The sequence below is a fragment of the Lepidothrix coronata genome, unplaced genomic scaffold (genome assembly GCF_001604755.1).
Source record: "Lepidothrix coronata isolate B3197 unplaced genomic scaffold, Lepidothrix_coronata-1.0 Scaffold24, whole genome shotgun sequence".
Lineage (NCBI taxonomy): Eukaryota > Metazoa > Chordata > Aves > Passeriformes > Pipridae > Lepidothrix > Lepidothrix coronata.
The window spans coordinates 6,504,233-6,518,053 of NW_016690204.1; the positions used below are offsets into that span (position 1 = coordinate 6,504,233).

At 39.4% G+C, this 13,821-nt stretch overlaps 1 protein-coding gene across 1 annotated transcript in view; it reads right to left on the bottom strand.

The window, feature by feature from the left end:
• Nucleotides 1-10,553, bottom strand: part of LOC108494324 — a 46,923-nt gene extending 36,370 nt beyond the window's left edge. The window contains exons 1-13 of the mRNA XM_017808686.1: nucleotides 10,477-10,553; nucleotides 9,544-9,635; nucleotides 9,194-9,363; nucleotides 8,740-8,899; nucleotides 7,596-7,675; nucleotides 6,298-6,478; nucleotides 5,073-5,228; nucleotides 4,749-4,882; nucleotides 4,469-4,627; nucleotides 4,033-4,213; nucleotides 3,335-3,546; nucleotides 2,319-2,507; nucleotides 1,285-1,355 (exon numbers count right to left, since the gene is read on the bottom strand). Coding sequence (XP_017664175.1) covers nucleotides 1,285-1,355; nucleotides 2,319-2,507; nucleotides 3,335-3,546; nucleotides 4,033-4,213; nucleotides 4,469-4,627; nucleotides 4,749-4,882; nucleotides 5,073-5,228; nucleotides 6,298-6,478; nucleotides 7,596-7,675; nucleotides 8,740-8,899; nucleotides 9,194-9,363; nucleotides 9,544-9,635; nucleotides 10,477-10,553 — 1,862 coding nt within the window. The remainder of the gene's footprint in view (nucleotides 1-1,284; nucleotides 1,356-2,318; nucleotides 2,508-3,334; nucleotides 3,547-4,032; nucleotides 4,214-4,468; nucleotides 4,628-4,748; nucleotides 4,883-5,072; nucleotides 5,229-6,297; nucleotides 6,479-7,595; nucleotides 7,676-8,739; nucleotides 8,900-9,193; nucleotides 9,364-9,543; nucleotides 9,636-10,476) is intronic.
• Between the last annotated feature and the right edge of the window lie 3,268 nt (nucleotides 10,554-13,821).

A 13,821-nucleotide genomic window follows, 5' to 3' on the forward strand; every position in this document is an offset into this window, starting at 1 on the left:
GCAGATACAGCAGGGTGTCAGGTACAGAAGCAAAACATATAAACCCAGGACCTTTAAGAAATTAAAGAGCATAATTACAACCTCACACAAACTATCAGAAATTCTGGTGTGTTTAAAGAGTTTCCACCCTGGATTTGGAAAAGGCTTGGAAAGGGTGATGCTCTAAAATTCTGACATGCACAACCAGCACATACACTTCATATACCTGCAGGGCCAAGACTTCATTTCAAACAGGGACAGTGTCCAAAAGCCTATGGCAAGTTTGAAAATCTCACTATCCACATTTTATGCTTTCTGTAGAAACAGTATCTGCATGCCAAGAATCCTGTGCAACAGATGTTCAGCCACTACATAGCTCTTGGAGTAGTTTACTACTTCAGTGTAATGTTTATGGACTTCAGTAAATATTTCTGCACATTTACTTAGTCAGATATCTTGGAAACATGCACAAACTTTTATAAGTAGATGTTGGACTGCCTTTATACATGCCAGGATATCTGGTACAGCTCTTCATTCTTCATTTATGTAGTTTTTTACTTAAAGGATGCCTCACAGTTTTTTAGCTACCTCCAAGCTGCACAGGGGCTCCTAAGGCAGCCTGTGCACTCCTGTTGGTCCTGCTGTGCTTTAAGAAAGCTGAGGTGTCCCTGGAGGTGATCCAGATGCCTCAAATCTGAGCATACATTTTTCCCAAGGCCTTCAAGCTGTGTTTTGATAATGGGTAATGAAGAGAGAAATTTCAGGGACAGCCAATATCTGGAAGCAGTGCACTCATTCTCATCAGAAAATGGAAACATTCCAAAATCCAAACAAGACCATTTGTCATGTGTTTTAAGAGGATATCTTTGGCTTTAGAATGGCTTTATTATTCCCAAGGACTAGGAAAAAGGCATCTGGATGGCACGGGGGATCAGATCTGGATTTTGGAACTTCTCATGACTTCCAAGTTTGGACACACCATAAATCCTGCTGTTTTCCTGGAAGGAGGCTATAAACCTGATGCAGTTGCCAACAAACATGTCCCAGCACACATGGCCTGTTGCCTCTGACAGCTTTGTTCACTGTCATTTCAATAAAGAGGGCAAAAGCTAATGGTGCAAATTACCATCCCATGAAGCTGCTGTGCTTGAGCAAGTCCAGAGACCCAGATGTGACAAAGCACAGGCTTTGTGCATGTGGCACTTTCACCTTGTAAAGCCCAGAACATTCCCCAAGAGCATCAAAATGCACGTTAAACTTAGGCCAAAACATTCTTCACAGATAGAAATAATAAGACAACTGAACCTGAAATGGAGGGTTCCACGTTTCTGATAGAGCATCTTCTCCTTCTTCAGCTCCTCTATCTGACCTTCCAACTGCAGTATGACAGGCAGACTTTTATAATCTCTCCATACAATCTTCACAGAAAGGTTTGTCTTCTTTGGCTGCGCTCAAATCACAAGACCAGAAGAATAAAGGACAATTGCATCAGATTTACTGCATTCATATTCAGGAACATCAATATAGAAACCATACTGCCCAACAGGCTGCAGCAAGGCGGTCATTTCACAGATCAGCCCCTTTGTGCTGCAGTTAAATCCAGACCTCCATTTACATTGGATTAAAAGTGACATTAGTAGAAAACTGACTTCAGCAGAAGAAAAATGCCCCATAATGTATTACTAAGTGTCACCTATTTGCAATATGAGCGAGCTCTGGTACTCTGTCAAACAAAAACTAATTGGATTTTCAATGGTATGTCTAGAAAAACACTTGTGGATTTAAGACTTCCTGCAAGGAACAAATGGACCAAAGTAACTCATCGAAGTATCCCTTTCAAGGAGAAACTGCTGGTTACCTTTCCTGTGCCACAGACATCAAGCAAAGCAAAAATTATTTTAAGATTGGAAGGGATGTAGAGCCTAAAATAGCACATAAACCCAGGCTTACCCTGCTCACTTAGCAGGCAAGAGATTCCGATTCTCCAAGACAGTAGAATCTTCCACACCTGTCATACCTCTGCATCAAATGGTAAGTAATCACATCTACAGCTCTTTTTCTAGTCATGTAGTCCCTCTTTGTCCCTCCTCTCTGACTTTCTGTCTGCAGTTGGCCTCCCAAATAGGTGAGAAGTACTCCAAATTACACTACACAAGCTTTTGTTTGTTTTCTTTTTGAACCTAGTTTTACACCGCAGCCTTTCAAAACAGACAGAAATAGATGCAGCACTAGAAGTGTTTAAATTTCAACACTAACAATAACATCTCTCAGGAAGGTGGGAGAACTAAAAAAACACAGTGCTGAGTCAAAAAAAAATTGCATTTGTTTTTCTTTCTTACCGTTGGCAGATTCTGATAGCTGGCTGTTAAGTTAAATTCCTGTTTTGTACTTGTTATCTTAAAGCAGAGAAGTTTGGCTCGTTCATTATTCTCCAAATGAATCTCATTCTTCACAAGCTGATTCCACAGAGAGATCATTTCACCATAGCTATGCAGAACATTCCTCCCGAGACGATTAAATGTGGATGCCTGAAAAACAAAGACATTAGTCTGGCTTAGCTAGGACAGACAGCATTCCATTGTGCCAGCAGCATAGAGGTGAAAGAGTGATCTTTGCAAGAACTATTAGAAATGTGTGTCAGCTTTTCCATTATGAAAATATTCTGAACTGTCACAAAGATCTCCAAGTTTATTTTACCCTCTCTAAGCAAAGGAGAGAGAAAAAGCTCTCCAGGAAGAGGAGAGTTCCATTCTTCTCAGGCCTTTAAATCCAGTGCCTCAAAATTAGTGAATTTAGGTAATCACTGGGCTCTTAATTTAGCAGTTTGGCTATCGTTCCTACTTTTTAAAGGAAAGACACTCTCAGCTGTTTCGTATCAGTAAGGACTAATTTTAAACATTTCTTTCAATGATGATCCAATTTTCCAGCTTCCTGAAACTGTTAGCTCGTGGAAGGGATGGAGGTAAGAACTTCAAAACAGTAATGACTATGTGTACACTCCTAGGCAGAATTCTGCCATCGTGTTTTGGGCTTTGCCCAGGGAGCAATGGATACCCATTCCAAAGAGGGGCAGAGCTGATGGTCCTAACATTTGTTCAAAGCTGATACAGAGCCCCGGCTGTGCTGATTTGACTGCCCTGGAGAAGAACAGCTTATCATTCAAGCATAGAGAACAGAAGAACACAGGCATCTTGAGATCCCCTTTGATAAGCTGGGACACAGTGCACCAGTTTCTCAAAAAAGCAGCTCACAGAGCACCCTGAGCAAGTGCTCCTGCAGTGAGCTGACAGTGCCAGAGCTGTCACAGAGCCCTCTCATCAAAGCCACGCACTAGATGAAGCACCGTGTTACCAACCTGCAGGTATGTGGTAGCTGGTGTGTAAATGTGAACTTTCCCTTCCTTTTCATTGCCTTGATCTTTATAGAACAGTTCCACTACGAGATTCTTAATGGAGAGAGCTTTTCCAGTTGTCAGCTCTGTTGTCACTAAATAAGCAGAATTCTGAGGCTGATGTAGTTTGTGAGCTGCATACAGATACAGCCATGGGGTGTCTAGATTTAACCCACCTGGAAAGAACATATATTAGAGCTGACAGAAACATGACATTTCAAGCTACCTGGACTCCAACTCAGCAACCAGGCTGATAAGATGCTGGGGTTTTGGAATGAAGCTAAAATGCTACTACCAACCTATTCTCTTCCAGTTACTAAAATCTCTGGATGGTATATAATGAAATTAATGTCCTTCACTACTGTAACATATGGCACACTGTAACACATAGGCAGGTTTGCTAATAAATGGAATTGCTGGAAGAGGCCAGCCAGCTAGGCTGTGGGAAGTTGGAGATTTCAAAAACTTCAGCTAGACAAAGCCACAAAACCAGTCCTGACTTGAGCAGGAGGCTGGGCTGGATAACCTCATGGTTTCTCCCTTCCAACCAGCATCTCTCTCATTCTGTTACACCCATGCAAAACTACCTCAGAAAAGCCCAGCAGCACCTTCCAATGCCTGCTTTTCTAATCCTAGGCTGGAAATGGTTGGTAGTACTTCACCTTCCCACTTCTTCAGACCATTTCTGGATGCGTCCTTCCACTGCAGCCCAGCCACAAATGGCATGTGGTCATTGTACTGCACCTCAAAGTTGGTGCTGCTCTGCAAATACACCTTAGAGGTGTGCAAGTGCTGCAGCTGGGTTCTGTAATTCACCTGCTTTTCCAGGACTTGCAGGGCAAACTGGAAAACAAGTGAAGCAAATTTAAATAAAAACAGGATCCCACCTTCAGAACTGTCTAATTTAACACACATACACACAGAGTAGCAGGAAGGTCACAGCTTCTGCCTCTGCTCTGGGTACTTGACTTGTATTATTAATACATACCATATTTACAAAAAAAGGTCTTAATAAATAAATTAATTTAAATTTGTTTTTCTTATTTTGTCTGTTGGATATTTGAAGTGAAGGTCTTACTCTTCAACAATCATGATTACCTCCATGAAATAGCTGACTACAGATGGACTGGAACTGTTCTTAAATGCTTGGCCGATCAGCAGTTTCTTCTTGTTGTTTTTTTCATCCCAGTGTTTCCCATAATTCACTTCCATTTGGGAGGAAAGCCAAGATGCACTCGCTTCATGCTTCAGGTGAACCTAAAGAACAGAAAACTGCATTTTTTCCTGTGAATTTTGCTTTCTCTTACATGTGCTGAGCCCCTCAGTACATAAGTGACACAAGGACACTCAGCACACAAGTGCTTGGGCCAGTATTTACCTTGTGATTGTAGGTTGGAGTCTGCACACAGTGAAATTCGTGCCCAATATCCACTTTGTACACTCCATGTGCACCTGTCTCCACTTTAATATTTTGCCTCATGCTGCATTCATGACGAGGATTTTTTGCCTCTCCTGTTCAAGTTAAACCACAAAATTACCAATTCAAATAATTCAGAAGTAAACTTTCAAAACTATAAGTCTGGTACTGGCTTCAAGCCTTCCATTTTTCAAAAACATTCGAGTGAGATTTGTCTACTTTTACAGCTATTGCTGATTTATCCTACAAATCCAAAGGAAAGCACACATGTCTTTTTCAGTGTACCTAGGATCCCATACTTTATCCTCAAACTGTGAGACCACAGGCCCTCATGTTGCTGGAGAAGAGAGATGACGTGAGCTCCAAGAACGCCTGGAAGGCAGGTCTCCCCTTCCAAAGAGTATTGTCTCAGCTTATCATCCACCTTTTTCTCCAGAAGTGCTACAAAAAGAGTAGAAGTGATTATGCAGTGGTAGGACTTGAAGTTAGTTTAGTTAGTAAAAGGAATGCTACAATGGGGAAAACCACAACTGCATTCATTCCATATCCCCCACCACGACAAACTCCTCGTGCAGTGAGCAGGTGAAAAAGAGGCAGAGCTGGATGTTCAATCTCTCTCCGCTACACAGAGAGCCTGTACCACACACTTCTCACATATTGCTTCTAACAGACTGATCTTTTAATTAACCAAGACCTAACATGTGAACATGGGGATATTGACCTCTATATAGAGTCAGAGCAAGGTTGTGGCTTTGCAGTAGCATTACTGGTGCAGCCCAGTTCTCAGGGACAAGAGTCTGAACTCGGACCAGAACTGGTTTTGATGCAGTCACCGGCAATCCACGCAACAGGACAAGGATTTCACCAAGAGATCATCTCCCAAAAATCAAACTGGCATTTTGCATTGTGTAAAAGTTAGTTTTATTTGAAAATACTGCATAATCCTATGACATTTCAATGTCTTTGCCACATGGAGGCTGCAGTAAGGAATACCAAGGAAAAAACGAGAGCCTTAGATTTAAATCACTGATTTATTCCACTGTATTAATTTATTTCTTACTGAACTGATGTTATACAAATAGTAAAGCCCTTTCTGATACCTTTCTCTTATATTTTCCTTTTAGTGTGCTAGTGAGAAAAAAAAAAGTTTCAACATTTTTAGAACTACAGATCTTAAAAAACATTTAGTTACAAATGCACATCTCTGCACTGTTCCGTACTAACAAAAGTGAAAACAGGAAATGTCCTAATAGCTGATATTGTTTGGCATGTTTTTGTTAAGTGATTCCTTATATCTTATTTCCTCCACCCTCTCCAACATTAATTCAAAGCAGACTTAAAAATGTATTTTGTAATTCCTATTATTCTATGATCAAGGGTAATAATTGTAAAAAGCAGTCTTTACTGATTTGAAAGGAATTTTAGGAATAGGTGTCGATAACCAGGCAACCCTAACATATAAGGGCTCCAGAACTTGCATTTATATGTCAAATACTTACTGTCCTCTAACCTGAAAGAAATGCAGCATCCTTCAATAAATTATTCAGGGATACTGAGAAAGCTATCTTCTTGCCAAGCTGTTTAGTGATGTTCCCTGACAGAATGACAGGACTGCTTTGCTTTATCAGCTTTACCTCCAGCTGGGTCATGTATCTCTGCTCTCCACTCAGCACCTGCAAATCTGTCATTCCCTAGAATAAAAAAACAACCAACCAACCAACCAAAAAAAAAAATAAAATCAAACTCCAAGCCACTCAACAACATAAATTGATCAAGCTTTGAGAGAGCAATAGTAGAGACTTGGGCATTTCAGAAATGAGACGAGAAGAGAAAGAAAAGGTTTTTTTTTCTATACACCCAACAAATGACCTTCCACCTCCCCTCAAACCATCAAATTTACCATTAGTAAATAACGAGGAGGAAGGATGGATTTGTTTTTCCAGTTACACAAAAATCACAGTGCTGTGAGATGCTATTTCCTTCAGCTCCTGCTGGTTTTAGTAGTGACTGAAACCACTAAGAATGTTGCAACACTGGGCCAAAAAATAATATGGTGTTACTGAAAATACTGGCAGTCTCACAGAGATTTAGGCTGAAATAGATGCAAATGCAACAGTCTGCAATGCTAATTAGTGTTTGGTTTCATGAGAAAAATTCAGAAAGTCTTTGTTGAAATATTACTCTAGAAAAAAAAAATCTGGTAAATAACGTGCTCACTGTAGGAAAATACAGAGTGTTTGAAACCAACTGGCTTTGGAGGCTCACATAAGACATGGCATCCTGCTGTGGGCATCAACTGCATAATGAAAAAAACTGTTCATATCCTGGAACTTAAACAAAAATGTCAGCAGAGTTTCAGTGATAAACTCCCGCTGCATTTTAGTTTGCTTTTTCATTTCAGCATTCAAATATTGACATTCTCTTGCTTATTCCACACACCCCCCCACCCAATTTCTGTAATAAATAACGATACCTTAGAGATTCTTACATCTACAGAGTCCACAGAAGTGAGGAGATTAGCCTGAGCTTACTCAGAACTAGTCATGCATGGTCAGAATACAGGTCTGAAAAGTTTTGTGACCAAAGGCCACAGGAGTGTGTGTGAATTTCTCTACTGAATTTATGCTGCAAGGAACCTCAAGGTTTTGAATACATCTGAATGTGAAAAAATTGCTTTAGATGACTTGCAGAAGCCATGCTTTAAAAGCTTTTAAAACGCAGCCATTTAGCACCGAGTCTATCTCAAAAATATGTAAAAAAGAGAATTGGTAGTTTCTCTGATGGATTGCTCATGAACTAAAAACATACCTTAATGTAATACACGTCTCGGTCATCCACTATCAGCTCCAGGTGTCCAATTCGTGAATTTTTAGAAAACTCAATCCTCCCTTGGAGAAAAATAAAACTGTTTACTTTTTCTGGGCACACGGTGTTCAGTGGTGCTTCATAAAACTGTACCCAAGATGACAGTTGCTATTGTTACGAACAATATATATACAGAGTAAAAACATAATAAGTATCAGCTCAAAGGAAAAAATTTAGGATCAGAGTTTGCACAGGCATTTTTCAAAGTGTTCTCAGCATACACTTGTCATTTTGAAAGGACATTCTGAGGTTATTAACTGAGAAGAGGCAACAAAGCTTTCTCCAAAAATCCAAGTTAATTCTGGAACTGATTTATACACTTCCTTTAGGTCTGTGCTAAAACTTGTAAGTTGTGCTGTGGAGACATTTCAGGAGCTCAGGACAGTGTGTACACAAAGCTTTGCACAGTGTAGGTAAATCTTCCTTGTAATCCGTTTGAAAATAACCAGGATCAAAAAACAAAAATAAATGAAGGGCCGAATTCTAAATAAGTGATCTGGTAGAATACATCAACACAAAACATCACCTGACCAGTATGTCAAAGAAGCTGAAATATCTTGCCTATATTCCTACCATGTATTTATCAGTTTATATTTTATCAACATGTTTGTTCATTTTGTGTTCTGTGTTACACCGTGATTGAAATGTTACTTTTTATTAGAATGCACAACAATATCATAGTCACTACTTCATTGATTTGGCAACAAGTAGTTTCATATCATAACTAACAGAATACAGCAAATCAAAATAGTAAGGCCAGTTCAGCATATGTACAAGATTACAGGACAAGGCAACCACATTCCTTAGCCTTAATTTTATCAACTCTGGTAGCAGCTTTCTTGTCTAACATGGGTTTATGAACCAGGTACTGACCCTCTGACTGTGCAACATAGTGTTAACCAAGATGCAAAATCCCCTGGGAATGGGTGTTACCTAAAGCAGTAAATTGAATGCCTAACACACAAAAATGCAGCTTCAGCACTAGATTATTGACTGAAATATATTAATATTTCTCAGCTAATTCTAATTAAGTTCTCCTAACTGATATTAATTGATGATCACTTTCTTAGTTGAAAAACCTACTTACCATCAATCTCGATTTTTCTCTTAGGTTGTATAAACTGGATTCTGAGTTTCTTCTGTGGGACACTAAAACTGAGATCAACACCAACATCCCTTTTCAAGTCTGACTTTGGAGTACCAATGAAGAAGCGAAAGACAGCTTCATTTGGGATCCATGAATTCTCCTGGAAGAAAGAAAGGACAACCACATTAGTCACTGGCAAGGCAATTACAAAACAGTCTATGACACTGAGACAACAGACTGTTTGTGTGGGCTGCTTTGTATACAAAAATAATATGTACCTCCTATCAGCATCTGTAATTTGTTTTTGAAATATTTCCCCACTAAAATGGGAATGAATTAATGATAATGTAAACCATGAAATACAGCTGGTTGAATATGCAGTACTGAGATATACCACTCTGTCATCAGAGTGATAAACTCAAACTAAAGCTAAAGTACAACACACCACAGGTACCTGAGGGATATAGTTATATGCAGCTTCCACAACGTACTGCTGCAGGCCTCTGTCTTTCTTTGTTAATATGACAGCCACTCTCGAAGGTCCAGCGAGGGGGAAAACCAAACCACTGGCTAGGGCAGGGTATGACATTTCAGAACAGAGCTGCCAGCCAAGAATCTCTGACACTGGTGGAAGACAACAGTTGAACGTTAGAACAACAAACAAAGAAAACATGCAAGGGAACATTGCACTGAAGACCTTTTAGAACTAGTATATGAAAAATGAACTCTACTGAATAAAATGATCTGATTTGGATCTTTCAGAATGATCAGGTTTTCTGAGACAAACATATTAGCTGGGCTCACCTTCCTCCCTGGTGCAAGATCGGGTGTCTGTGTGGTCTTGGAAAACATCTCTTTCTTCTGTCTCATCCACCCCTCTGAAGAAGAGTTTAGAGCTACAACCAACAATTGTGAACAGTCACTTAAAAACAATTATGCTGAAGTTCCAACAACATTTAAACAAAATTCTCAGTTATATGTGAAAAACAAGAAATAGGCAGTTCTGCTAAGGTTAGTCTAGATTTCTACTCATTAGCACTGATTTTTATCCACAGTTTCCATGTGTGACCTGTCACTGTCTTGAGAATTCATCTGCAGTTCTTCACAGTCAGTATAAGATTTCTCTGTTCTGAGCAATTTGCTGTAGTCAGCTTATTGAACTCCACTCACTTCCTGGCTTCTAGAGACTTTGTTTTCCCTTATGCTATGTATGGACATCAGTTTTGTTTCAGGCTTGAAGTTCTTTCAGAACCTCAGAACTTCACTAAAAACTCACCAGAAGGGTTTGAGCACACCTTGTTACTACCGTACTCCAGATTTCTCCCTAAATGGCATTCTGTACCTGGTATTGCTAAATGCCATCTGCAGGAGCAATGCTAAGCTTTTCCTCCACCATTTTAATACCTTGAACTAGATTCTTCGGACACTAAAGTTCCAGAGACAGCACTGGCATTCAGAAGGAAGAAACAGAGGAGTATGAAAAAAAAATATTTTACATCTTTTATCATAAAACTTTGATTTGAATGTGCGTTTTTATGGTAAAATAATGTAAAATGCACCAAATAATTTCCCCTTCTTTTTTTTTCTGAATGACAGATCTGGATTATGAGTCAGACTGAAACAGTTTGTTTTCTGACAAAATATATTTCTTCTCTATTAATGAGCCTGTCAGCTCAGTTCTGATTCCAGAAAGTTAATATGATTACTATTTTCGGTGATGCCTTTGCTTAATCTTACCTGAAATTAATTATCTCCATAGATTCTTCTGGAGTGTTCAAGAAAACTTTGAGCTCTTGCCCTTTTTTCACCTGCATTCCCCCATCAAGACTAGTAGATGTCCTCATTCCTGTTAACCAGCCTAGGCCAGCTTGTCCCACAGTCCCCACAGTTCCCATGTGCACAGAAAGCTGAACAAATGCACTGTTGAAAGATTCAGAGACATATCCTTCTATGAAAAGCATTTTCTTTTTAAAGCACTTAATTTAAACCTCTTCAATAAGCATTTGCTGCTGTAACACACTATACTCTGTGATTCAAATAATGAACTATTTTGTTTCAGAAATAATTGAAAAATTTGGATGTACAGACATACATGTTCTAATTAAAGTATAGTTTTACTATATCTCCTACTAAATCTTCATTCATGAAGCCTAGCCATGACTATATCTCCTAAGTAAGGGATTTAAACCCAGACTTCAGCATGACATACAGCAATAGAGATCAAAATCAGACAGGCAGGACAGGAAAACACTGCTGCCCTCACACCATGGCCACCATTCAGGCTGATGACTGCTTTTGTTCTTCAGGAATCTCCTAATTGATTACAAGGGACACTCACAGAAAACTTCCACATCAGGAATTGCTACTTGACATCAGGAATATGTGGCAGTGACACAATGCAGCAATTATTACCTTGGCTTGATATACCCGTTCAGAAAGAAGTTTGAGTGTTGTTTGAAATCCGCATTCCCTTTGATTTTTATGTTGATTGCTGCCGAGGCATTGACTGCCAGCTGAACAGGAAAGCCTGAAATTGCTGGAAACTGCAATTCTTCAGTGGCCAAACTCATCCTTTTATTAAACTGGACCTCCTGACCCTGTGGTGAAAACAAACAAACAAACCCCAGAATTTTATTTTGCACAATAAAGTCAGCAGTCAGCAATTTTTCCAGTTATAACTATTGACTGCATCTGTCTGCTGCCAAAATGCTTTTAAGTGAGCTGATTTGGGACATCAGGAAGAAAGTAGCCCAAAGCCTGCATTTGGCTATGGCATGAGTTAGACCTTAGTCGTACCCCAGCTAAAGAAAGAATTATTTTTCATTTAAGCACAGATGGATTTGAATGAGAGAAGCAAGAGATAAGAGCCATTAGATGACAGAACAAGTCCTTGCCTAATGTACTGAGTGTAAATATACTAATGTATATTTAAACCAAATATACACTGGTGACTTTTTAGAGTTCAATTTAGAGAAACAACAAATAGTATTTTGTATCTTTTGCATATCTGTCAGAAAGTAGTTTCTCAAGATATTTACTTTCAAATAGAAAAAAGGTTCCTTTTACCTTCAGAAGTTTGACAGCCAACTCAGCCAGATTTAAGGAATAATGTTTCATTTGTTTTCTTAAATCTTCACAATCTAAGAAGGTAAGTTCATTTCCAAAGATTTTTATGCTTAGGTCACATTTCAGTGTCTCCTTTCTCACCGTTCTTTCAGTGAACTGACATGTGATAAAGAAAGAAATCAAAGAGAATGATGTTATAATTTCCTTTCAAACTCATAATAGACAATTCCTCAGTGCAGGCTCTTAGTAAAGAGACATTAGGCTCCCTTTTACAAATACTTCAAGACCACTTAAGGCCCTGGGTTAGTACCTGTTCTTTCCAGCTAAAATTCAGCTCCACACCACACAAGCTGACTGCCACTATGAACACAGGTCATGTCCAGTCACAGGATGACTGGCAAAGGAGAAGTATTGCAATCCATACCCACAAAGAGGTGAAGCTTTGAAAAATGCAATCTCAATACAACTTTAGGGATGCCATGATTGCTAAATAAACTGCTAAGAAGTAAAGATTTTGCGTTTTTTCCCCTTATGCATCAATACAACAGCAACACACATGCTCCTGAGCTTACACCTGAAGAAGATGAGCCCCAAGAAGAGAGATGATCTAAGACAAACTGAATAAATCATGGTCCCCAAGTTTTCCAGCTAACATATCAACAACTGAAGTCAGTTCTCAGAGCTTTCCTGTTATGTACATAGAACATAGCTCTTTTCAAATATGGGTAAATTCACAAAGGGTCAATGTAACATCCAACATCAAACTGGGAAGTCAGATCACAAACAACAGGAACTTAACATCAAGCAGCTGTTTACAGTGCCAAAGCAGTCAATAGACAACAGGACATCAGTATAAAGGGGATCAGAGCTCAAAATAATGAGAGGAAGCCCAAAACACAGGCAACATACTCCCATGGCTGAGAATCATTGTTTTGAGACAATAGAGCACCCTGAAAAACTGAAGATCTGGCTCTTTGCTGCTTTGTATTTTAGGCAGCTGTTGAGTTCCTGCAAGTGAGCAGAACAAGACACATGTGCTTTATGCAAAGGGGTCACATAACAGAGTCCAGTGCAGGATGAGGCCCTCAGCTTAACTGGGGAATGTCATTAATTTTTCCAAGATCTACAGAGTCAGTTACCTTTTTGACTAACTCGTTCATTTTACTGTACTTTCTACCAAGACAATTCTGGTTTGTTTTTCTCAGCTTTGGCCTCCCACTCTTGGTCACAAGGTGATCAGCAGGGCTGTATCGCTTCAAATTCAGCTTCCTCTGCTTGACTTTCTCTGCTGTTTCCACTGGGTTTTCTGATTTGTGGTTTCTTTCATCAGTGGTTCCAAAAAAATAGTCACTGAAAGAAGCAGATTTCTGCCCCAAAACCTTCTGTACCAGACTTTCAGCATTCTCCAATCGCACACCAACCTAGAGAAAAGCAATTACAGCCTTGAAAAGCCTGGCAATGACCTACATAAGCCATGTCGAGTTTTATAAGCAGAAATTAATAAATACAACCAGATGCAACCAACAGTGAAGGATTTGCCAAACAAGATCCCAGTAGCCTACAAAGTTTAGCATTCTACCTCATGCAGCATTCAGTACTGGATATTTCAGCATTAAATATTTCCACAAAAATTAGTTGGTTGATTATGTAAAACTCAGTCCAAAATAAAAATCCTTTTCCATTCGGGTCCTGGTTCATTTACACATGATGGGACAGTTTGAGCTGTATTAAACAAGAGCTGAGTTATAACTCTCTTGGGTAGTTCATGGTACCAGTAGAGTGACAGTGCTCTTATTATGACTAAATCTCTTGTACAGAGGAGTGTCACCAGTCTGGGGCAACTGTGCTGTAGCAGTGAAAAGCACACCTTGCTAAAGCAACCACAATGGGAAAACAGAAAACACTTATTTTTACTTCAATACATCAAGTGTCCCTTGAGGAGGGGGATTAAAAACCCCACAGTTAAAAAAACCCATAAACTTGCCTCCAGTAGATTTACAGCCTGTCCCATAAGGT